General features: G+C 40.2%; 1 protein-coding gene across 1 annotated transcript in view; it reads left to right on the forward strand.

Moving 5' to 3' along the window:
• The window catches only part of LOC131592968 (inositol 1,4,5-trisphosphate receptor type 2-like), a 241,875-nt gene that overhangs the window by 75,582 nt on the left and 144,084 nt on the right, over window positions 1–22,209 (forward strand). Inside the window, exons 20-25 of the mRNA XM_058864988.1 lie at window positions 282–426; window positions 1,348–1,498; window positions 15,126–15,319; window positions 17,627–17,759; window positions 18,663–18,720; window positions 20,216–20,381. Of these exons, the coding sequence (XP_058720971.1) occupies window positions 282–426; window positions 1,348–1,498; window positions 15,126–15,319; window positions 17,627–17,759; window positions 18,663–18,720; window positions 20,216–20,381 (847 nt within the window). The remainder of the gene's footprint in view (window positions 1–281; window positions 427–1,347; window positions 1,499–15,125; window positions 15,320–17,626; window positions 17,760–18,662; window positions 18,721–20,215; window positions 20,382–22,209) is intronic.

Consider the following 22,209-nt stretch of genomic DNA (forward strand, 5'->3'; position numbering starts at 1 on the left):
ACAGCAGTGCAGCAGGCAGTGTTGTTTCTGTTAATGACCACAGCAAGGTTTAAGAGTTCTATCTGCCACAAGAGTGGTATTATCCTGTCTATGTTCTTCTCATTCACTTCAAGCCTTCCTGCTACTGTTGGAGGGAAGGTTTGTGCATCCATTTTCGTATCTCCAAAGAGCTGAACTGAGTAATTTCAGAGGATCATGATCAGTTTGTTTTTTCTTTAGTGACAGCTGATCCTGATATTAGAGGTGTTGAAGTTTCTTTCTTTCTGTCCCCTGTATTGTAGGTATGATTCGTTCACTGACTCTTCAAGGAATGAAATGAAGACAAAGTTTGCACTGACAATGGAATTTGTAGAAGAGTACTTGAAAGAAGTTGTGAATCAACCCTTTCCATTTGGAGACAAAGAGAAAAATAAACTTACATTTGAGGTACTTCTCAGTTATCTGCATCCTGCTTACAGTATTCCTCATTTCAGATAAGTTGACGTTGCTTCTTTCAAACTAAAGCCAGTTGCAGAATAAATGTTGGAGTAAAATATCCTAAAGAAGCACATGTTCCTAATTCCATTGTTCTTTGTGATGACTGGTACCACAGAAAATAATATTCTTGTCCAACCTTTCCTTCCTTCTCCTGAAGTGGTTGCATTTCAGTGGAGGGAGAGGGGATTTCTGGGGGGTGAATGGTGAAAATTCCTGCTCTTTCTACATTAGTGAAATAACCTTTAAGGATTCTTCAGTATAAGTAAGTGCTGTTTTCTGTATAGGGTACTCCACTCAATCAAACACTCTGAATAACCTAATCCTGTGGTTTAAACATTGTTTGAAATTCCTGACAGAATCTTTAGATAGGCCTAGATTTTCTAAGTTCAAATAGGAAAGAATAAAGGGGAAATACTTACAGCTTTTATAGTTCTTCCTTCAGCCTACTTCTCTTTGTTGCTTTTGCCTCTGGTCACCTGAAATCACCTCTGTGCAAACTTATCACAGTCATCTTACTCTTCTGACTCTTCTTCTGACTTCCATCTTCCCCAAAGCTGCTGCCTCTTTAAATAATTTCCCAGTCTTTCTTCTTGATCTTATGTATTTTTGCAGATCCAATTTTATCCTTTCAAGCCTTCCTAAATCTCACCTTGGTTTTGCTGTCTGCTGTAACCTGACTGACCAATTGCTTTGTCTAATCTTGACAAACATTTAATGTCACTGGCCTTATTCCAAAAATCAGTGGGAAGACTTGTGCTAGTTTGAATGCACTCGAGATCTGAATCTCTGTGGAAGCTGCTGTGTGAAATGCAACTGAAAACCACAAAGGCTGACAGTACTTCCTTCATTTTTAATTTCTTTTTCTCATAGGTGGTACATCTGGCTCGAAACCTCATATACTTTGGCTTTTATAGTTTTAGTGAGCTTCTCAGACTGACCCGGACGCTGCTGGCAATTCTAGATATTGTTCAAGTTCCCATATCATCATACTTTGAAAGGCTGAGCAAATTTCAGGATGGAGGTGAGATGAGCAGCAAAGACTGTTATTCCAGTGGGTAATTAGCTTTTTAAGTTGGAAATAATTTATGGGAAATCTCATTACTCTTTCAAGGTTCTGTATTCACACATCAGCCCACCTACAAGAATGCATTGCAGGGGACATTAAGATGATCAGCTAAAAAGGAACCTTTTTGAACAGAGTTGCATCCTTCATGACTTATGGGTACTGCATTGGTGTTGCTGCTCCTTTACTTATTTGGAACTTTCAAATTTTGGTTCTAAACCTTTGTGCCCCTTGCTGTGAGCATCCTGAGGGAGTTCAAGCAGCGTTTGCCTGGGCACTGGGATTATGGTGGCTCATCTGTGGCACAGCTCATTGTTAATCTTCTTAGACTTCACTGAAAGGGAAGATGAGATATTTCTGGGCCCACACTTGCAGAAGTACCCAATGGAAGTCCAGAGGAGGCAATCCTCTGCCTGTGTTTGTCAGCTTAGAATATTCTTTTTTGAACCCAGACCACAATACCTCTCTGACAACCCTAGGACTATTCTGTGTGTCCCACTGCCTTTGCTACCATCGTTTAAAATTGCATTGAAGAATGAGCATGCCAGGAAGGTGCTGAAATGCAGTTTAGTTTTCCTGTGTGAGTGGAAGAGAGGTATGAGAGTTGTGTGAGCTGTGTCCAGAAGACCGACTGATAGCAAATTCTATTTTAATATGTAGCTGGTGTTGCCAGCCAGCTGGCTCATGGCACCAAAGTGAATGAGCTGTCTTGTTGGAAACAATTATTTTGTGTTTTTTCTGGGAGGCCTTTTCCCAGCCTTGAGTTTTTCTAATCATTTTGCTCAGTCACTCCCTCAGATGCCCTGCAGGAGTGTGCTATTCCTCAAAACTTTTTTTCTTCTTTGAGGCTCACACACTCTGGAAAGGTGTAGACTGTCATTGTCATCTCTGAACCAAGAAGTCATATGCTTTTTTTTTATCTTGATCTTCTCCCCATCACTGCCAGCAGACTTTACTGAAACCCTCTGGAAGTCTTTCCTGCAATGCAGTGCACACCATGTCATGCTGTAGCTGGCTGCAGTCCCTCCTCAGCACTAGAGAAAAGACTGTATGCCCAGACACTTGGAATTATGTTTCCCTTTTTTGTCCCTGAAAGACTGCATTGCAGACTCTCTTATTAAATGGCTCTGGACACAGTTTGACTCCAGACACAATCTTGGCATATTGGCAACATGGGACATGCAGATGTGGTTCTTCTGCTTAGTTCTTTCTCTGCCCAAGCCTTTAATCCTGATTATACATCTTGTTCAGTGTTTTTACTCACATTCGTTACCCATAAAATCATGTTTCATCCTTAATTCCCTTTTATTTCTGTAGAAGGGTTTCCTTTCAAGCTATGTAAGCGAGGAAGGAACCACCCATTAAGTGCAAACAGACCTGCTCTCAGTTATATGAATTTCCTTAGCAATTCCATGCAAATCAATGATTTGCTTTGAAATAAATGAAAGTGAAGGAATGCTGCAAATGGCACCACCATGCAAATGGAAGCTCAGTAGCCTTTTTAGTAATGCTCAACTGTGTCCTGGAGCCTTGTTGGTAACTTTTTGTCAGAAACCTGTTTTTGTCTCATGTTCTTTCAGAAAAAAAGGCACGGAACAAAGGTGTGATTTTTTTTGGATAAGCTTCTGTCTTTGTACAAGTTAAATTTATTTCCTGCTGTAGCTGTCTCCATAGCTATTTACCTTTCAAACACTGACCATTTCAGGTCAGGATGTGACAATCTATGGATATTTTGGTAGTTACCTCTGAGTTAGTTTGGTTTGTTTGGTTGGGGTTTTCCCCCTGTTCTACTAACTCTATGATCTAGAAAGGTTTGGAGAGGTTTTTTCTTTGCTGGTCCACTGTTGTCAGTCCTGTCTGCAATCTTACAGAAGTCTGGAGATATTAGCTGTGCTGTCTAGGCTTAAAAACAGGCATTGAAACTTTGCTGTGGTGAGACAAAGTGTTTTTATATAGAAATAGCTGTAAGACTTCCTGGAGAGGCCTTCTACAGTCTTTGTAAAATAAAAGGATGTCTTTGGATGGTAAGATCTTTTCTTCAACCTCCCTTTTCCTTTCTGATTGAGAGGCTATAAACTATATAAAGTGTGCATTCGCTTTGCACTTGAGACAGAATGATCCTGAATATTTAACTGCTGTGTCCAAGCATCTTGCCTTTCCTCCTGCTTTCCCTGGAGGTACAAACTTGCCTACTCATGAGCTATAAAGATGCATGTGTCACAAGGATGAAGTTTAAGCAGTTTAATAACTCCTATTCACTCTTTTTGAGCACCCAGCTCATAGGACTTCATGTTCAAAGGACATACTTCATGTCTGAAAATCACATGACTCAAGCAAAACAGCGGAGCACTTTTTATTAGGGAGAACCACACAAGAATCAACCAGCATCACTTTAGTTGCACGTTGCACCACTGAGGGGTGGTGCTGGGCTGGAACTTTTGTGCCTCTTCATGTGTTGGACTGTAGATGATCCTGAGGGTGAGTCCAGAAGTACAGGTGTTCCCTAGGTCCTGTGGAGTCTGGATCCATCTTGTCCAGGATCCACTAGGGATCCTGAGAAATGAACAGGCAGGCGTAGAAATTGGTCTTGGGATTTTTTTCTAGATCTCCCCTCACTCTGAGAGTAAGGACTGTTCACCATGCAGGTGTATGTATACATTGGTTTTCCATTTTATAATAATTGTAAGGTTGTACATGCAAGGGTTCCCTTCCCTTTTTACATAGATAGTCTCTCTTATAAAACTGTGTTGCTTAGAACATGTTAATGGTTGTATTGGTTACATATCTGTGCTTTTCAGTCTCTCTTTTAATTTGTGATACTGGTCTCTTAGGCTATTAGAAAGGATTAAAGTAGAAATTATCTCAGTCTAGGTTTTTTTAGATTTTGTAAAATGTGATGGCATTTTCTAAAATCAGAATGGTCTGTCAATTTTTTCCAGCAAGCGTTTTCTTATTCATAGCTTCCATAAAATACAGAGGGATGGATTGCTCCCTGCCCTCTTTCAGGGTGGTGGGAGCCCTCCCTCCAGTCAGGCAGGGGTGAGGGTGAGTTCTTGCCTTTAGAGGAGGTCAGATTCCACTCTCCCACATCCTTCCAGACTGCAGCATCCTCTCTGGCAGGTCCAATACTTGTAATAGTCATACAAGCCTTTGCAAAATATTGCAGGTAGGTGTCCCTCCAACACATTATTACTCTAGGGATGTGCAGGTTAACATAGCTTCTTTTTAAAGAAAAAATAGCTTCCCTGAGTTGCAAGAATCATTACATTGATGTTCTTTAAACAAACAAACAAAAAGAAATTATTGCTTCTGTTGTGATTTTTGTGTATATACTTTGAATGTATGGAAGTAAATTATTAATTCTGGAGTTTATAGAAGTTGGGGTGTCTTTGTTTGGGTTTTCATGTTGGTTGGTTGGTTGTTTTTTAAAGCTTCCAGGGGGATCACAAATGTCTAGGCATAAGCTTTAATCCAGTAAGAACATGTATTTCATTCCTTGAGCTTAGAGCTTTGAAGTGTAGCTCTAATTTCAAGTTTTGACAAACACTGAAAGCCAGTCATGATGTTTGAGACTGACAGTTTATTGGTATAAACAAATATGTTTAAATTTTATCAAGCATTAGGGGCATGATCCTGTAAATCTTTTGTAGAAAAAGTGCTACTGAATACCAGCTTAGGTTCTGCATATTTTAATTTTCATCACGATTTAAGTGTAAATTTGCATAGATTGATAGTAAATCCATATTTAACAACAAGATTTTGTCAATAGTTATGCTGTTCTAAGAAAAATGACTTGAAAAGAGGTTTGCTCAAATGGATAAATCATGTAATTCCTATGCTACAGCTGTAGTAGACAGAAGGCAGCATCTCTGTAGAAGTTACGAATTTTAGTCAGAATCTATGTATTTTAAGTGACAGGTTTTAGATTTTAGTTTTCTTAAAATGTATTGATTTCTATGGGCAAATCAGTGCTGAATAAATCTGGGGACAGGTAGGTTATGCTGTCTTTCCATTGACTTGTTCCAGGTCACTAGTAACAAAAGTTTCCAACATCTGATTCTGGTAATGTAAAGTTGTCAGGAACTGGTGAGCTGGATTCCTGATTGGTTTGACTAGTCCACATTGTGAAAACTGTAGTCAGGATTTTGGGGAATATATTAATGATGAGTGGAAGAATATGGAAGGCTTTCCTGGAGGTATGCACTTCAGAATTAAAAGAACCAAATTTTCAACCAGCAGTCTTGAGTCTTCTTCCCTGTTTAATATTTATTTCTTCAGTACACCCACTTACTTCAGTAAAACTACTTGTTAAGTAAGGAATTATATATGACAAGTGTTGAACTGTTGAGGCAAATCTGCAAAATGGGATGTATTTTTAGGCTTAGTGGAAGTTGCATGAAGACTTAATTGACCTTTTACCTAAAGAAATCCTTTTCTCTCCTTTGCTTAAATTTGGAGCCACCTTGGTGGCTGGCGTAGTCCTTGATGTTTTCTGTGGGTTTCTCTGTCTTGGTTTGGCAAAGATTCTAAAAACACAGAATCATAACATGGCTTGGGTTGGAAGGGACCTTGAAGATCATCTCATTCAAACTCCCTGCCATGGGCAGGGACACCTTCCACTATCCCAGCTTGCTCAGAGCCCATTCAGCCTGGCCTTGGACACTGCAGGGAATGGGGCAGCCACAGCTTCTCTGGGCAACCTGGGCCAGGGCCTCACCACCCTCACAGGGAACAATTTCTTCCTCATATCCAGCCTAAACCTACTCTTGTCAGTGTGAAGCCATTCCCCCTTGTCCTGTTGATCCTTATGTTATTGTAAATGTTAAGTCTTACTTCCTTTAGAAAGCTTAATTTTAATGCCACTGTCAGATATTTTAACCAGAATTAAATTTAATGTGCATGTAGTTTTCATGTGTGACCTTATTTCATGAGACAGATTGGAGAAAGCTGGCTAAGAAACATTTATGAGGCAAGATCCTTTAAAAAGTAAGCATGTATATTTTTGGAAATGCTTCTTATCTAGATTGCACCCTAAAAATGAATTGACTTGAAAATCTTGCAGCCAACTTCTTTTTCAGTCAGTGTGTCTTGTCTTTGATTTACTTTTGCGGATATTTGAAGCTGTTTTCTGTTTGGTTTTTTTCCCCCCCTTTTAGATTCTAAAAAAATATATGGGTTATCCAAAATATATTACCTGTATCCTAAAGAGACTTCTTCTTTTTTCTTAAGGAGAAAATGAGGATTTCATTTAGTGGTGCTGTCATTCTGGCACCTTTCAAGAGCATTATAATCTCTTGCAGTTTTAATTAAAAGGTAAAGACATTGCTTTCCTAGTAAGTGCACCCTGCTGTATCATTCCAGAGTAAGGAGCCAATCTGCCTTGTCCAATACTGCTAATTTATTCTCTGTGAATTAAAATGCACATCTTTCTCTAGGTGCTATTTGCTCTTTCAAATAGCTGATTTTAGTCAAACCATGCAACTACAGCATATGTCAGGCCTGAAAGAGGAAGCAACATGGTAGTAGCAGCAGGTAAGCTACACATTTGCCATACAGCTCAGTGCTGTTAGTTACTGTTGTTTGGGATTGAGAATGATAACATGCCAGGAAACACATCCTTGTTTGAGCTCCATATGTCTTGGGATGCAATCCAAAGTGCTGGGCACCAGCTGAAAGGGCCTTCAGTGGTACAAACCTGGGTTATCTGCAGAGTGTCCCTCAGGAGCTCTACAGTTTTCCTGAGCCAGTGTACACTGACATCAGGGGGAGTCTTTTGGTTTCCATTGCTCAGTCTTTTTGAAAAAACAGGTTTTAAAAACTGCCTATAATAATCTTAAATTGCTCTCACCTCTGTGATTCTCACGTTAAATGTGTTGCCCCAAACTGCCTAAGGAGATTCCTCTTTTTACCTGTTCAAACTGGTGGTCAGATATCTCAGCTGCTTCATGTGCCTGGGTCTGTATCTTGGTGGTGTGTTCCTCCTGCACACCAAAGGGACACAAGATTCCATCCTGCCAGGGGGCAGAACTGAGGAGGCCTCACCTTCTCCTGGAGTCTCCAGCACTGGTGATGTCTGCTGCCTTCCCTCTGCAAAGGAGTGCTTGTGTTTCTGTGTGTCAGGGGACCCTTGTCCAGGCTTCTGGCCCTGTAACACAGCCCAGGAGCCTCCTCAGCTCCAACTCCAGTTAGTTCATGTTTTCTTCCAGCCCTTTTGGCTGCAAGTAAAGGTACACAGTGACTGGAAACACCAGTGAGACCACTGAGGGCTGAGAACAAGGCTGCACCTACCTTTTCTGTGGTTCCTATGGGTCCTCTGTGTCCAAGAAGGACCAGATTTCATCCAAGACTATTAGAAATTGCTCTACTATTTCCCAGCCCTGCATCTGGGTTTGTTACCTGCACTTTTGTCTAGTTAACAATTTGCAGTGTCTTCTTTGAGGCATACTTTGATTCGCAGGGCTAATGAGGCAGTGGCTGCCTGGCAGAATTGAACAGTAATTTATACCAGCAGTTTACAAGAAAAGAAAGGTTATAAGAGGAAAAAGGAAAGTTAACTGTGTTAGTCACAGATACCTACAGAGAAGAAACTGCTGTTCAGTGTAGAGTATTGCTAGACCAAAGGGGAGATCAGTCTGAGAGCTTAATTCCGTGGCATGAACCATTTCTCTTTCCTCCTTACTCTTTCCCTCATTATAAGACCCGTGCATTAATGGGATTCCAGAGACCATTGCTCTTCTAGGAATCAATATCTGTCTTACAGATTTAACTCAGCTAAGAGGCTTGATTCCCACAGTGCTTTTTACCATCAAGGCCAGTATGCTGATGTATGTATTTTTTCCTCGGACTAATGTCTGTGGCATCTTGACACTGCTTTGTGGTTTTGGAGATAGGCAATAACCCCAGAACCTGCAGAATGTCAGGAGAAGGTGAAGTTTGGTGGACTTTTACCATGGCTGGGCAGCTGAGAGTTTGTATATTAAAAAGGGAGCGTTTGTGGATATGTTGGGGTGAAGTGGAGGCTGCAGTGGCCAGATTCATTCAAAGGCATGACATATTGTAAGTTTTTTCATTTGTTTTGCCTCATTACTTCTGAGGACTACAAAAATGGAAGTGATACCATGTGTCCTTAATGCCAGGCATTAGATTTTCTGTAGGCCTTACCTGAGGTCAGCTAGTTACTGAGCGATGAAAAATGGTTAATGAAGACATAAAGTGTGATTCTTGGTTTGTTTATGGTAGGTTCTGAAGTTTTCATGAACAAATTCTGTAGAAAACCTGTAAAAATTAATACCTCTTTCACAAACAGAGCTGTAAGGCTTTAATGATTCTGGCAAATATATAGCTCTAAAGAGTTTGAAATAAAATATGTTCCTTTAGGCAGTGAAGTGTTGTTATTATATGTCCTTAAAATGGCTGTAACTTTTCATGCAGGAAAATTAAATTGCATGAAGCAACGTAGCCAAATCAGCAAAGAAATTTAGAGCTAAAGCTGCCATTGGATTCTTTATCTTGCCCTTGGTATTTAGCCATTGCTGCACACATGGTTCCCTGACAAAGGATCCCCAAGGACTGGTGGTGGTGTGTGCTTTAAGATGGCACCGAAGCTTTCTTTAGGAAGCTTTTGGTGGAGTGATAGCATAAATCTCACTGAAATCCTCAAAGCCAAAGATATTTGGAGTTTTGCTGTTGTGAATACTGCCTTAAAACCTGGTTGAACACTCCTGCACTGACATATGGGTTGAGACAAGGTCCTGTGTGCTGGTTTTGGCTGAAGTGTCAGTGTCCTAATCAAAAGCATGTTCAGGTTTGATGACATCAGAGTTGTTTCTATAACTTAATAACTACAAAGACAATGTGAGACTTGTCATATTTTTGTAAAGCCTTTGATTTCTTCCTCCTGTCTCCTCTTTTTTTTTTTTTGCAAGCAAGATTGAATAATATATTTGATTTTTATGGGCAGGTTAATGGAGGTTGTTTGGGAAATGAATGCACATACATTTGTCTTTTCTGTTCCTTAACAGATTTCCTGAAGATCTGATCAGACCTTTCAGTACCTGAAGGGAACCTACAAGAAAGATGGAGAGGGACTATTTACTCCAAGGGCATGAAATGACAGGACAAGGAGAATGGCTTCACACTGACAGAGAGCAGGTTTAGATTGGATATTAGGAAGAAATTGTTCCCTGTGCGATTTGTGAGGTCCTGGCACAGGTTGCCCAGAGAAGCTGTCCCATCCCTGGAATTGTCCAAGGCAAAGCTGGATGGGGCTCTGAGCAACCTGGTGGAAGGTGTCCCTTTCCATGGCAAAGGGCTTGGAAGTGGATGGTCTTTAAGGTCCCTTCCAACCCAAACCAGTCTATGATTCTATGTGGTAGCTCCCATTTAGGTACTTCGTTTCCAGAAGCATTGAGCATCCAGCTGGTCCAGTCCCTAATGAAACCTGCTGGGTATTGAAATCCTTTTGAAAATATGGGCACTTTTAACATTCCTGTGTAGGGAGATGAGCACTGTGGGAAACTGTCCAAGCTAAAAATAGCTGAGCAGTTTTCAAAACTGAGTCCTAGGAATCCTTCTTTCATCCCTCTGTGTTGAGGAAGACTGAACAGAAATGACAGTAAGAGCAAGCTCTGTCCCTCCATGGTAACTAGGGACCAGATCAGGTGCCTATAGGTAATTTTAAAATAAACAAGGCTGCATGTTTGTTCCGTGGCATCTTGGGGATTTCTGTGGAGCAGAGGACTGCTGGCTCTAAGGGGATCTGCCAGCCTTTGAGGTTTCCACTGGCTATTCACCCTCAGCTTCTACATGGTTCTTTGCACTGTGTGTGAAATATCCAAAACTCTGTGGGTCCTGGAGAGCAAACTGAGAATGCTCCATAGCAATGGGCTGGGAACAATTGGAAGAAAAGGCACGAATTGCCAGCTGCCTTTGACAGTTGTTTTTCTTACTGAATATGGTATTTTGTCACTTATCATCCATACTGTATTGCATAGCAGATTGTTGTTTACTTTTATATTCTGCATTTAGAATTTTTGCAACCAGTAAATGACTTATCAAGAAAATATGTTTATGTAGAAAATGAAGTGTCAAATTATCCACTGTTTCGATTACTTGGGTGGTTGTTATTTTTTTCCATAATTGACTCCTCTGAAAAGCCTTTCTTCTCAGAGAGGCCGCTGTGTTGTCAATCGTGCCAAATTGTATGAGATTATGTGCTACAGTTTTGTGACAGAAACTGATACTCATTAGGAAGTTGTGATCACTGTAATAAAAAGTAATGAAAAGGAGATACACAGTTGTCTATTCAAAGCATGACAAGCATTCTCTTCTTTCCTCTTCTTTCCGTGTCTGTCAATCTGCAGCTCCTTTAAATTACCACTTGTGCATAGTGAATTCACTTTTCCATTGACTAATCTTGTTGAGACTGTATATTCAATAGGAGACATTTCTAATGGGCCCACTGCTTATGCAAGGCTTTTGGCATCTGACTTGTCTTGGCAGAGGGAGGAACAAAGAGGAAGGGAAAACTGGATGAAGATTCAAGGAGATTTCCTTGAGTTCTTTTCCTCTGTTGGTCAGTCACAGTTCTGAGCACTTCCACAGCAGTTTGGTGCTGAGAAAAGTGGTTGCTTGCACACATTAGCACCTCACAACATTGCAAAGACTGTTCTCTCCCTGCCATGCTTCACAGCCATATATAAATGTTAGTACTTTGACCTCAAAGAAAACAGCCAAAGATGAGGTCAACAGACTAAGGGTGGCAATACCATATGGAGGTACAGCTCAGGCTTCTCTTCACTTATCTCTAGCAAAGTGCACATAAAAGTAATCAGAGTTCACATCTACTTGCTCTTTCTCCTGATTTATCTCATTTAACTAGCTGAGGCAGTAAGTTAATTTTTCCTTGGTCATTGGTATTCAGGAAGCACTTTGGAGATGTGACTAAGATCAGAGCTCCCTTATTTTAGTCATTGTGTGCACATGTACTAAGAACTTAAATCTCTTTTATTGAGCCAGTGTATTTTGTCTTGCATTGTTGCAGGCTTAGCTGACAGAGAGCCAGTCCCGTTTTAAGCTGCAGTAACCCTCCTGCATGCCTTACCTCAGGGAAGCACACCCTTCCCTGCTGAGATGACCGTGTTCAAGCAAGACTGCTGCTGGCCCCTCGTGCTTGTGACTGATAGATTTAAATCCATGCTTAACATGATCCAGGCTTCCAGGTTGGACAGATAATGCTGAACATCACCAGTGCTGATTACTGGGGGATCTTTTGGAGGAAAAGCTGCTGCCCACTACTTATGTACACGAAGGATCTCCATGGCTTCTTTCACAAAGTAGAGCAGCTCTTCTCAGTGTTGAGACACATCAGCTGCTTCACTGCCATTCATGAATGTGCTGCTTGACTGCTATTTGCTCCTTGGAGAGGGCTGTATTTCATCAGCAGCCTGCAAAACATAGTTGTTGAAATACCTTTCCTGAAAAGAAATGCTGAATTGCTGCAGTTGCTGCAGCATTTTAACTCTGGGAATGTTCTCTTCAAGCCTGCTCTGAATTAATTGAAAATTATAGTCAGCATCAGGCAGTTGGTTAAAAAGTTTTCCAAGATGACACTTTGTCACACCTTGTCTCCCTGCTGTTATTGACAGAACTAATGCAGTATTGAATCACTACCCATTCCAGCTGTAAATACTGAACTGGATTAAGTAGACTTTTATCTTACTAAAATCCTTTCCTATGCATTAATGAAATACTATTTGAAATGGCAGGGATAATAAGCACTGCCTTAATCCTCCTTTACTTTCCCACCTCTGTCTTTTGTGATCAGTTGCATTAAGGTCAGTAGTGAAGGAATGCTGTAGACAGAGTGTTTATCCTTATTACTGATGCCATTGGGAAGCAGCTACACAGCTGCCTCTCACTGGTTTGTGCCACCTTTGACCACTGGTGTTCTGTGGGCAACAGGAAAGGACAGCAGTCACCTCATTTCTTTTTATTTCCTAGATACTTTTCTAGGCTTCAGTATCACATAAGCTGAGTACCTCAGAGTCTTTGCTACTGCAGGCCTCTAACTGTCCTTCCTAGAGGTGGAAAGGTGGTCTACTTATTTATGGAAGTTGTCCTGAAATGCAGAGACAATAACTATTTCCTTTTTCACAGAAGGAGTTGAATCCCATTTCCTGCCATGCCTGTGCAATACCCCAGTAATAGATGAGAAATAAGCAAGATATGGTCTGGGCAAAATCTCAGCTTGCTTTCTCCAGGAATATGAGGTCCACCCAAGATGTCTGATACCTTGTCCAAAAGATACTAACTAACTTTTTTTGCTAGCTTTACACCAAGTAAATTTCAGTCTTGAAGGGTGAGCAGGAACTTTCCAAGATGAAATGGAATTCTTCTTCCTCATTTGGGACAAACTGCAGTTATATCTTGTTTTTGACAAGAATATCTTCTGGATCTTGTCTTAGACCTAAGTGGTTTCCTTATCCTTAACTCCACTGACTGAAGTTTGTTTTTAAAGAATTCCTGAGTTTTCCAAATGCCCTCTATTTATATTTCCCCCTGCACAACTGAGCAAAAGGGATTTTGAAACAATGTTGTGAGAGATGATGATGATTTCTCATCTGAGGTGTATGGCAGGGGTATTGCAGGTCATGATGCAGCTACTCAAGTTACAGGTCTTGTTGTACAGGGCTGTTGTTGTTACAGGGTGTATCAGTCAGCACTAAGGACAGCATGAAATGGATTTCATTTATTTCATGGTTTGAAGATGAAGAGGTCACAAAAAACATGGTTTAACTGAAGGTACTTTAAGGGTTGAAGGTCCTCCACATAGTACTGTAGCTTTGCAGAGGTGCACTGCGTGGTGGTCAATACAAATACTTGTTTAGCACACTGGGAGAAAGGAGTTGGGGAGACATATCCATCCCATGTTATTCCCACACTGTTGTACTTGATTTGAAAGGAAAATACATAATTTTAATTTTGTGCCATGAAGGGTATTTGTGATGATTTTGCTTTATGCCTGTGCAAGCAGTTAGAACTTTCTGTGGCTGCCTAATGTGAGGATCTAGCCCATAATTTAACTTCTATGTTTTTTCCCCTAACACCATGCAAAATCAGAAGTACATTTCCCCCTCTCTGTTTTGTAGGGACTTGAAGTGTTATTTTCAGAACACCCATTCAGAGTGATTGCACACCAGACCAGATGCTAAATGGGACTTCAAACCTGACATTAATCTGCCTCATTGCTTTTGAAAAAGCACACTCTTTGTGTGTTTCCCTTTTAAAGTCAGGGCTAAAGGCATCCTCTTTCCATACACATTGTAGTTGAGTTATATGGATTGAAGAAAGACAGGAATAAGAGAAGGATTTTGCCAACAAAATAAAATCCAGCCTTGGCTTTTCACAGCAGATTATATGGGAAGAGGGTTTCTTCAGTGTGAGTAAAGCTTGGCCATGGCATGGTGATTAAAGTGTACTAAAGGACAGACAAGAACTATTCAGGCTTCTCTCAGCAAAGCTACACTTCCTTCACTCTTTTCTTTGATTTTAGTGTAGCCTAGGTCTTGGCACTCTTCCTGTGAAGAGATGCTGTAATTCCTTTCCTTTCCTCCATTCATTCCTATCTGCCTTGCAAGAAAGGAAACTAATTCATGTAGGTAGCATGATATTCTCACACTTTCTTGTCCCACCTTTGCAAGAAAGTCACTGTTTCACTGAGATTCTTTTCCCATCAAAATTCATTGTAAAGACAAGTATAATCTGTAGGAACTGATGATATTTCTTGGTAGATTTTGCAGTATACCATTGCAACCTGGATAAAGATTTTACCACGTAAGTGTAAAATAATTTTTTCCCTCATGAATAACTTATAAAAGGCACTGTGATTACAGATACCGGTTTGACCTTCAGGACAACCTTCAAGCCTGGCATTCTCCTAGGACTTTCTTTTTGGAGGGGGATGTGTCAGTTGGGTTTGGGTTGTGGCCTGTCATCTGAACCACACAAAGATCAGATTACCTCATCAACCTCATCTCTTTACTCTCTTTCAATGTGACATATAAAACTCCTCCCATGTGTCTCCAAATTGCAGCAATAGATGGTATTAATAAAATACCAATAAAAGTTTTATAATGGTAAACATAGTCAGGTACTGGAATTGCTTGCATAGAAATGCTCTATAATACTGGATATGCAACACTCAGTTTGCAAATAGTCTTAAAAACAGGTTAAACAAATCTCTTTAAGAAATTATTTTAGATGTGGATAATACACCTTCAGGCAAAGGAATGGGTGAAATTTCTTTAGCTCTACTTTTTATCATTTGTTAAGCCTGTTAACAGAACTCTGGAAATATTTTGGGTATTTACCATCTCTTGACCTGTAAGAAACGATATCTTGGAAAATCAGCGTAGAAAATTTTTGCCTAATTGGGTAATTTGAATGAACTCAAGAACTGAGGGCTTCTTTTTCAGTATTCCTCATGAGACTGGAAAGGGGCTTGATAGCATGGGTGTATGTGTGATACACAGCGTTGTAAATGTGCTTTAGTACTAGGAAATGTCTCTTTTTGTTTAATGCCCAGGGAACAACGTCATGAGGACCATCCATGGGGTAGGAGAGATGATGACCCAAATGGTGCTGAGCAGAGGGTCTGTATTTCCCATCAGTACCCCTGACATCCAGCCAAGCCTTCACCCAAGCAAGCAAGCCAGCACTGCAGACAGTGAAGATGTGATTGTAATGGACACCAAATTGAAAATCATTGAGATTTTGCAGGTAATGATGAGGAATGGCATATTACACAGCAGTCATTTCATGGTTCTTTACTCACATAGTGGCCAGTTCTGTTACCTACATTCTTACTATTCACTGAGCTGCTCATTGTAGAAGTAACTCCTTGCTATAAAGAAGGATAGTCCTCTGTGTGAACAACTGTACAGTTGTGGTCCTCACCCTTGAAGTTGTACCAGCTTCACTTTTGAAGGCACAGGATGCTGCAGAAACTTTCACTGTAACTGTGCAATGACAGAACTTGTCCTCTAATCTGCCTCACCAATGTTTCCTGAAGGCAGTGTGTCTGTTTCCATTTCTTTCACACTCATTTAACACTGGGGTTGTTGCTTGATTTAAGCATTTGACCCCTTTGTTGCAGTAGTTGGATGAAGGGCAGAACTGGCCCTGGCACCACTGAAGTTGTGCGAGGCTGTGCACTTTTGTGGTGCATTTAATGCATTTCAGGTTTTCACTGTTGGGCTGAGAGCAGGCTGTGGGCTGCTGTGATTTTCTCCCTGCTGACCTGACAAGCTGTGTGACACCAGCCTGCCTCCTGAGATGCAGTTTGCACTTTTTGCTGTTAATAAGTGAAGTGGCACACGCTTGCTCTGTGTATCAAATCCTGTTTTCTGCAATGCTTAGGCCCTAAAGAATGTTTCAGTGTTTTCTATAAATTCTCTGGATTTGTTGGTACCAATGTCACTTTTGAAGGATTCCATTTTGTCCTGACTGCTCATAAATTATTTCGATGACTCTAATTACTTGTCATCTCAAAGGCTATCAATTGTTAGAATACACTCAATATGGCATTCTTTGATTCCAGGCCTCCTTTACTTCAAAACTTGTAGTGAAAGAGTGTTTTGAAATTTTATTACCTAAATAACATCATTCACATGTATTGCTTTTCATTTTCCTTGTTTTCATGACTGAATTTCTCTCCATACTGTCCTGCTTTACTGGTCAATGCCTAGGAGGATGATTCCAGGACCTTGTCCTGTGCATTCCTTGAGGGAATCACATTTTGTCTCATCCTTTCCTTTTTCATAGCCCATGCATTGCAAGAGCACCCAGGATTGAAGAGCACTTAATCCTAATTTTCTGCTTAATCTGTGGTTTGTTAGTTAAGAATTAGTCACGTGGTCAAATTACTTCAGATAAACAGGTTGTCATATGCTGGGTGAATCCCAGTAAATGTGCATATCTATGATCCTAGCCCACACAAAATACAAAATAAATCAGTTTTATTTAAAATGCAATGAAGAAGGATTAATTTAAATCATGTTACCTTTCATTACTGTGTTTTTAGTCTCAAAGGTGAGTAAAAATATTTTAGATTTATTATACTAACATGCATAGCAAGTGCAATGTTGATTAAAGCTGTTCTATTCTCAGAAATAGTTCATAGAAATTTAATTCTCAGTGTATCTTCATATTGCTTTAAGCAAAGACTTTTTAGCTTATGATTTCTATTCTGCCCTCAGCCAGAATTCAACAGATGGTCTGATAGACTTAGTCAACTATGCATGGACTTGGGAAATTTTTATTTTTAAAAGTCTTGCTTGTACAATTCTGAGGCAACTTAATTATGGAACCAAAATAGACAAATCCTATTACAGTGGGTCTGGGAAAGCATGTTTGGCTTTAGCTGTAGATCAAAGAAACAGGTTGCCACCATTTGCTAAGTCACCTTTCAGATCACCTGTCACCTCAGCCTTGGAAACCCAGCATATGTCTTTCATCTCCACTGATTGTAAAATATGTAAATGATCTTAAAGGTGTTTGATGATGTGCTTGCATTTCCTGTGGGTAAGAAGCATCCATGTGTATAAGTGTCAGCCCTTCATTTGATACTAATACTTCCAGCCTAGTTGTTTTCCTCACTATTCCAATATAAAAGCAGCACTTCCAGGTCTGAATTAGGATTTTTCCTGTATGAGTTTCTGGTTTCACAGCTGAGGAACAAAAAGGCATTTTTCAGGCATCCAAGAGGGTGAGCCTTGAGCCTGTTTTGCTTGCTCTTTATTCCACTTTATGGGGCATTGGAAGTCCAGCTGAAATGTGGAATAATTGATGTCAGCGAGGGTTTGAAGGTTCTGACCTGGCTTGCAGGCAGTGAGGGCAAGGCAGCATGTTGGAACCCTTGGACACACCCAGTGGTACTCAGCAATCCATAGGGCAGAGAGGATTGCTCATCCTGTCTCAGGATGGGCAGGGTAAAGAAAGGAATCACAGAAAACTGGTGAATGTAATGAATTGGTTTTTCATAGTAGACTTAAATTAATTTACTTCACTTCTTTTTTTTCCTTGTAGTTTATTCTCAGTGTTAGACTGGACTACAGAATATCCTACATGCTGTCTATCTATAAGAGAGAGTTTGGGGAAAACACTGAAAACATTGACTGCTCTACATCATCCCCACCTGACACGCCAGGGACTGCCTCAGGTAAACCTTGCTATTTCCTTTCAATGCAAAGTATTTCTGTGTAGGCAACTGCAGACACTGAGCTCCGCTGCAGCAGAAAGACACAGTTGAAAACCTTGTAAAAAAATTAAAATTTTAAGGAATTCCAAAAGTTTTGTTTTGCTGCCCTCTCCTCTAACAAAAAAGTGATTCCTTTTTCACCACCATGATATTTTGTTCTTTTATTTGTGCTCTTCCCGAAACACTGCATGGTGGCAAATGGACAGTGGCTGGGGACAGATGAGGACAGGTTTAAGTAAAGTGAATGTGGTACAGGAATTATTTGGCTTTACAGGGAGCCTTCCCATGCACACAAAAGTGCTCAAAAGGTCTATGTGAACACCTGCAAGCAGAAGAGAATTGCTCTAGGTGAAGGTGGGCATATGTATAATACAGGGGTACTAAAGTCTTAAGTAATAAGTTATATTAAAGCAATTCTAAAGCAAAATGATAATGTGGTAAATAACTGGGTTAATGATAAATATTCAAAAGTTCATGTATATTCTTTGTTGGGGCTGGCTCATGTAAGAAAAAAAGTAAAAGTTTGACAATCTGTGTCTTTTGTGGGGCACTGATAGTGGCTAGTACAGCTCCTAGCACCATGTGGCTTTGGTTCATCACTACATTGCTCTTCCTCAGGGATAGTAATCCACAATTTAAGTCTGTCCCATATCCTGTTTGTTCTCTGCTACTCTTGCAGAAAGCAAATTTTGTGTAGCTGGGGAATGAATAGTTAGACCTTTACTTTATACCATCTGCTCTAAAGAGGAACAGAATTCCATTTTGTTGTTCAGATTAAATGATGATCATTGGCTGTTTGTTTTTTGTTTTTTGGTTTTTTTTAAATTTATTTTGTTTAAATCTTTTCTTCTGATTTTTTCCCAGCAATTGTTCCTGACATAGATGAAATTGCAGCTCAGGCTGAAACCATGTTTGCTGGCAGGTATATCCTCTGAAGTTTTACCTCTATCTATATTTATTTATTTTTTTGTTCACATCAGTGTTTCTCATGGCCAATCTCTGTTTATTCTGTGCCTATTTTTATAGCCCTTTCTCTTCCTTTGCCTTCTTACTTGTTAATTGCATAAGCCATACCTGAACATACATGTGCCAGAAAAGACCTGGATTTCAATCAGGCAAACAGCCCAGCTGGATGGGTGTGGGATTGGCTATGACCACCCTCTTAGTTGTAACAGAGCTGGTAGAAAGTTTTTGCCATTTTCCCAGAGGCAGCAGGGGAATGGTGTACAGGTGTATTGGGCTAAACCACACTAATTTTCTATTTATCTTATACTGCCTCACATGGGTGCTGAAAAACCACTCTTCTTCTGGTGTGTCTTATGGCTACAGCTCCAAATTGCCTGGATCAACAGCTTTCTGTTGACTCTTAGTATTTCTCCTACCACCTGTTGTCCCTGCACTTGGTGTTCAAACTCCTTGGGAAAATTGTGTCAACAGAAATCTCTCCTGTGACTCCTCAGATCAGGCATGGACCACTTGCCATGATCTCCTGGTCCACCAGAGGCCTGTAGATCACAATTCATGCTTGCAGAGTTTTGGAAGGGGTTTTAGCTATGCTGTGAACAGAAAAAAATAACCCATGGAAAACACACTGGAGAGTTATTACCATTATCGCTATATTGGTTTAATTTTATGGGTATAATTATAATAATACCAGTAAAAATTAATTCCATTTAGACAAGGCCATAGACTTTAAAATTTTTCTTGAAGCTAAGGAGAAGGATCTGCAATGTGGGCACTATGATCTTTCCTCTCAGTCCCTCATGCATCCTCAATCTTTACCAGCCCAAGCAATGCCTCCAGGCCTCTTCTGAACTCCCATAACGTAAAACAAGACACAGCCCTTGGCATCTGCATCTTTAAAATGAACAGCGAGACCGAATCGTTTCTTGGGAACATTCTTTCTGCTTTGATATGTTAAGTGTGAATCTGCTTTCTGCCATTCCACATAATGAATATGATTCCAGAAATGATGCTTTTGGCAATTCTTGCTATTTTTGATCTTATTTTTTTCTTAAATGAAATTTTAATAGCAGCTGAAAAGGAAAGGGTCAAATTAATCTCTGATGAAATGCAGTTTAATTTGGATTGGGGATGAGCCTGGCTCAACTTATCCATAACATAAATGAATGCTTTTACAATATAGATTTTAATCACAGTGTTTGGCACATTTCTGTGTGTAGATACTTCTGCCCCATAGTATCCATTCTGCTACAAGATTGCTGCAATAACTGTAGAAGTCCTTATAAAATATGTTAAAGTCATATTTATAATTTCCTTCCTGCCTCATATTTGATTTGATTTTAAGAACTATGTTGAGTGAAGATTGTGTCTAGAGGGATATTTATCTCAAGAGCTGTTATTTTTTCTTATTCACTTTACTTTACTTGACCCTTTTTTCCCCCTTTCTCTTGCAGAAAGGAGAAGAATGCAGTTCAGCTTGATGATGAAGGGGGCAGAACTTTTTTACGGGTCCTCATTCACCTCATCATGCACGACTACCCCCCGTTGCTCTCAGGGGCTCTGCACCTGCTGTTCAAGCACTTCAGCCAGAGAGCAGAAGTTCTGCAGGCATTCAAACAGGTATGGATGGGCTGACTGTTATCCCAGGAAACTGAACCCAGGGAGCCTTTCCAAAGGCTGCTCTGCTACTTAAATTGCTGTTTGTTGCATGACAGTGTTATTTCCCCAGAGGTCAAGTATCAGCAGACTTCTATGGCCTTATGTGCTGGTGTATATTATAGTTCTGTGCCCCCAGAAATTGCTATTGCTGGCACTGCAACCATTAGGGAAAACATAGGTCTGTGGTGAGCCTCTCACAGGGATCCCTCAGGGACAGAGCCAGTGCCTCATGTTTGGCAAACTGTGTCCCCGTGTCAGCAGTGAGACTTCCCTGTCATCAGGGCCACTTAGGCCAGGTATTCTTATTTTGTTACTCACCTGATGCTTCTAATTCTAATTCAGGTGTCTTTGCAGTGGGCTCCCCTGCTGGATACAGCTACGCCCAAATAGCAGGAAGACAGGGATAGAGCCAAGCCTGTTTTCAGCTTTTATTCTCCCCCTCTGGTAGTGGTGCATGTGCAGGCTCCATGTGTCTGTGGATTAGGATGGGGAGATCTGATGTCATGGGGCTGCAAGACAGAGATGCCTCTGTTACGTAACCCTCTATAACATATGTTGATAAGAACATCTGATGCTTATTTCAGGAGCTCGGTAGCATGTTGTCTCATCGTTATGTAAGGTGGGGAGGTTTCTCTCCTGTGCAAACAGATGAATGATAAAGACCTGAAAAGCTTTTGTTTAATGTTTTTGTTGTGCAGCATAATGGCCTCCCACCAGGTATTTAAAGTTAGGCTGTGCTGGTTAGTTGCATAAATAGCTGTTATTCCCAGGTAAGCAAGGACTGAATTGCTTAACGTGTTTTTGTGAAGGATGGAAAAGGCTAATAGAGAAATAAACAAAAAAGACGGTAGAACACGTGAAATAAGAATGCCTGCAGTTGAGCAGCATTCATAAATTCTGTAAAATAACAAGGTTCTTGCAAGGCAAGAGAGATGATTATGATGAAAACTTTATATTACAAAATAGTGAATATTTGCCTGGATGTAATGTGGTTTTAAAAAAAAATCCCTATCAATGTTGTTAGTGACCTTTATCTTTTACATGAGTATGATTTCTTAATAGTGTTTATTAATTTACTGTAAAGATTGCTGATAGTTTTTTGGCATATTATCTTCATTAATAATCTTGGGAGAACAGAGAGTGTTACAAAGAAAGAATATATGTAGGTCATGCTAAATCAAGAACTACACATAACAGTGAAAAAACCCAGATAATTTGAGCAGTACAGAAAAAAGAAAAAATGAGACTAATCTTAATAAGTGGCAGCCATTCAGGTGGTGAGAATTCCATGAACCTGAAAGTCAGTTTGTCAGTTATATTCAGTGAAGTTTTTCTAAGCTGGCCCAACAGTGTGAAAGTATGTTATTTTCCAATATTTGATTATGGTGGTGTAGGAGATCATTAAAATTTCTGGCCATTCTGACTTTTCTTTGGATGCCCTGATCCCTTGTCATACCATCCTTTTTTTCCTTTTTCTTCTGAAATGCAGTGCTGAATCAGTAGCTATTTCTAACTATTCCTTTAATAGTGTGTAATAGTGTGTAATGTCATGAGGATCATGATCAGTGCATGAGAGCTCACTCTGCACAGAACTCAAGAGCCTGTAAATCTGCCTGTGCTGAAAAAGTTTTGCAGTGTATCCAAGAAGGTGAGAGGATGTTGTGTATGTTGTAACTATCCATTTTGGGCAACTGCAGCCTCTGGCTCTGCTAAAGGCTGAATGATAAATGGGGGCTAAAAGCCTGTGTGTGCCGTGTTTCAACTGCACAGGGAAGGTTGCACAAGGCAC

The sequence above is a fragment of the Poecile atricapillus genome, chromosome Z (genome assembly GCF_030490865.1).
Source record: "Poecile atricapillus isolate bPoeAtr1 chromosome Z, bPoeAtr1.hap1, whole genome shotgun sequence".
Lineage (NCBI taxonomy): Eukaryota > Metazoa > Chordata > Aves > Passeriformes > Paridae > Poecile > Poecile atricapillus.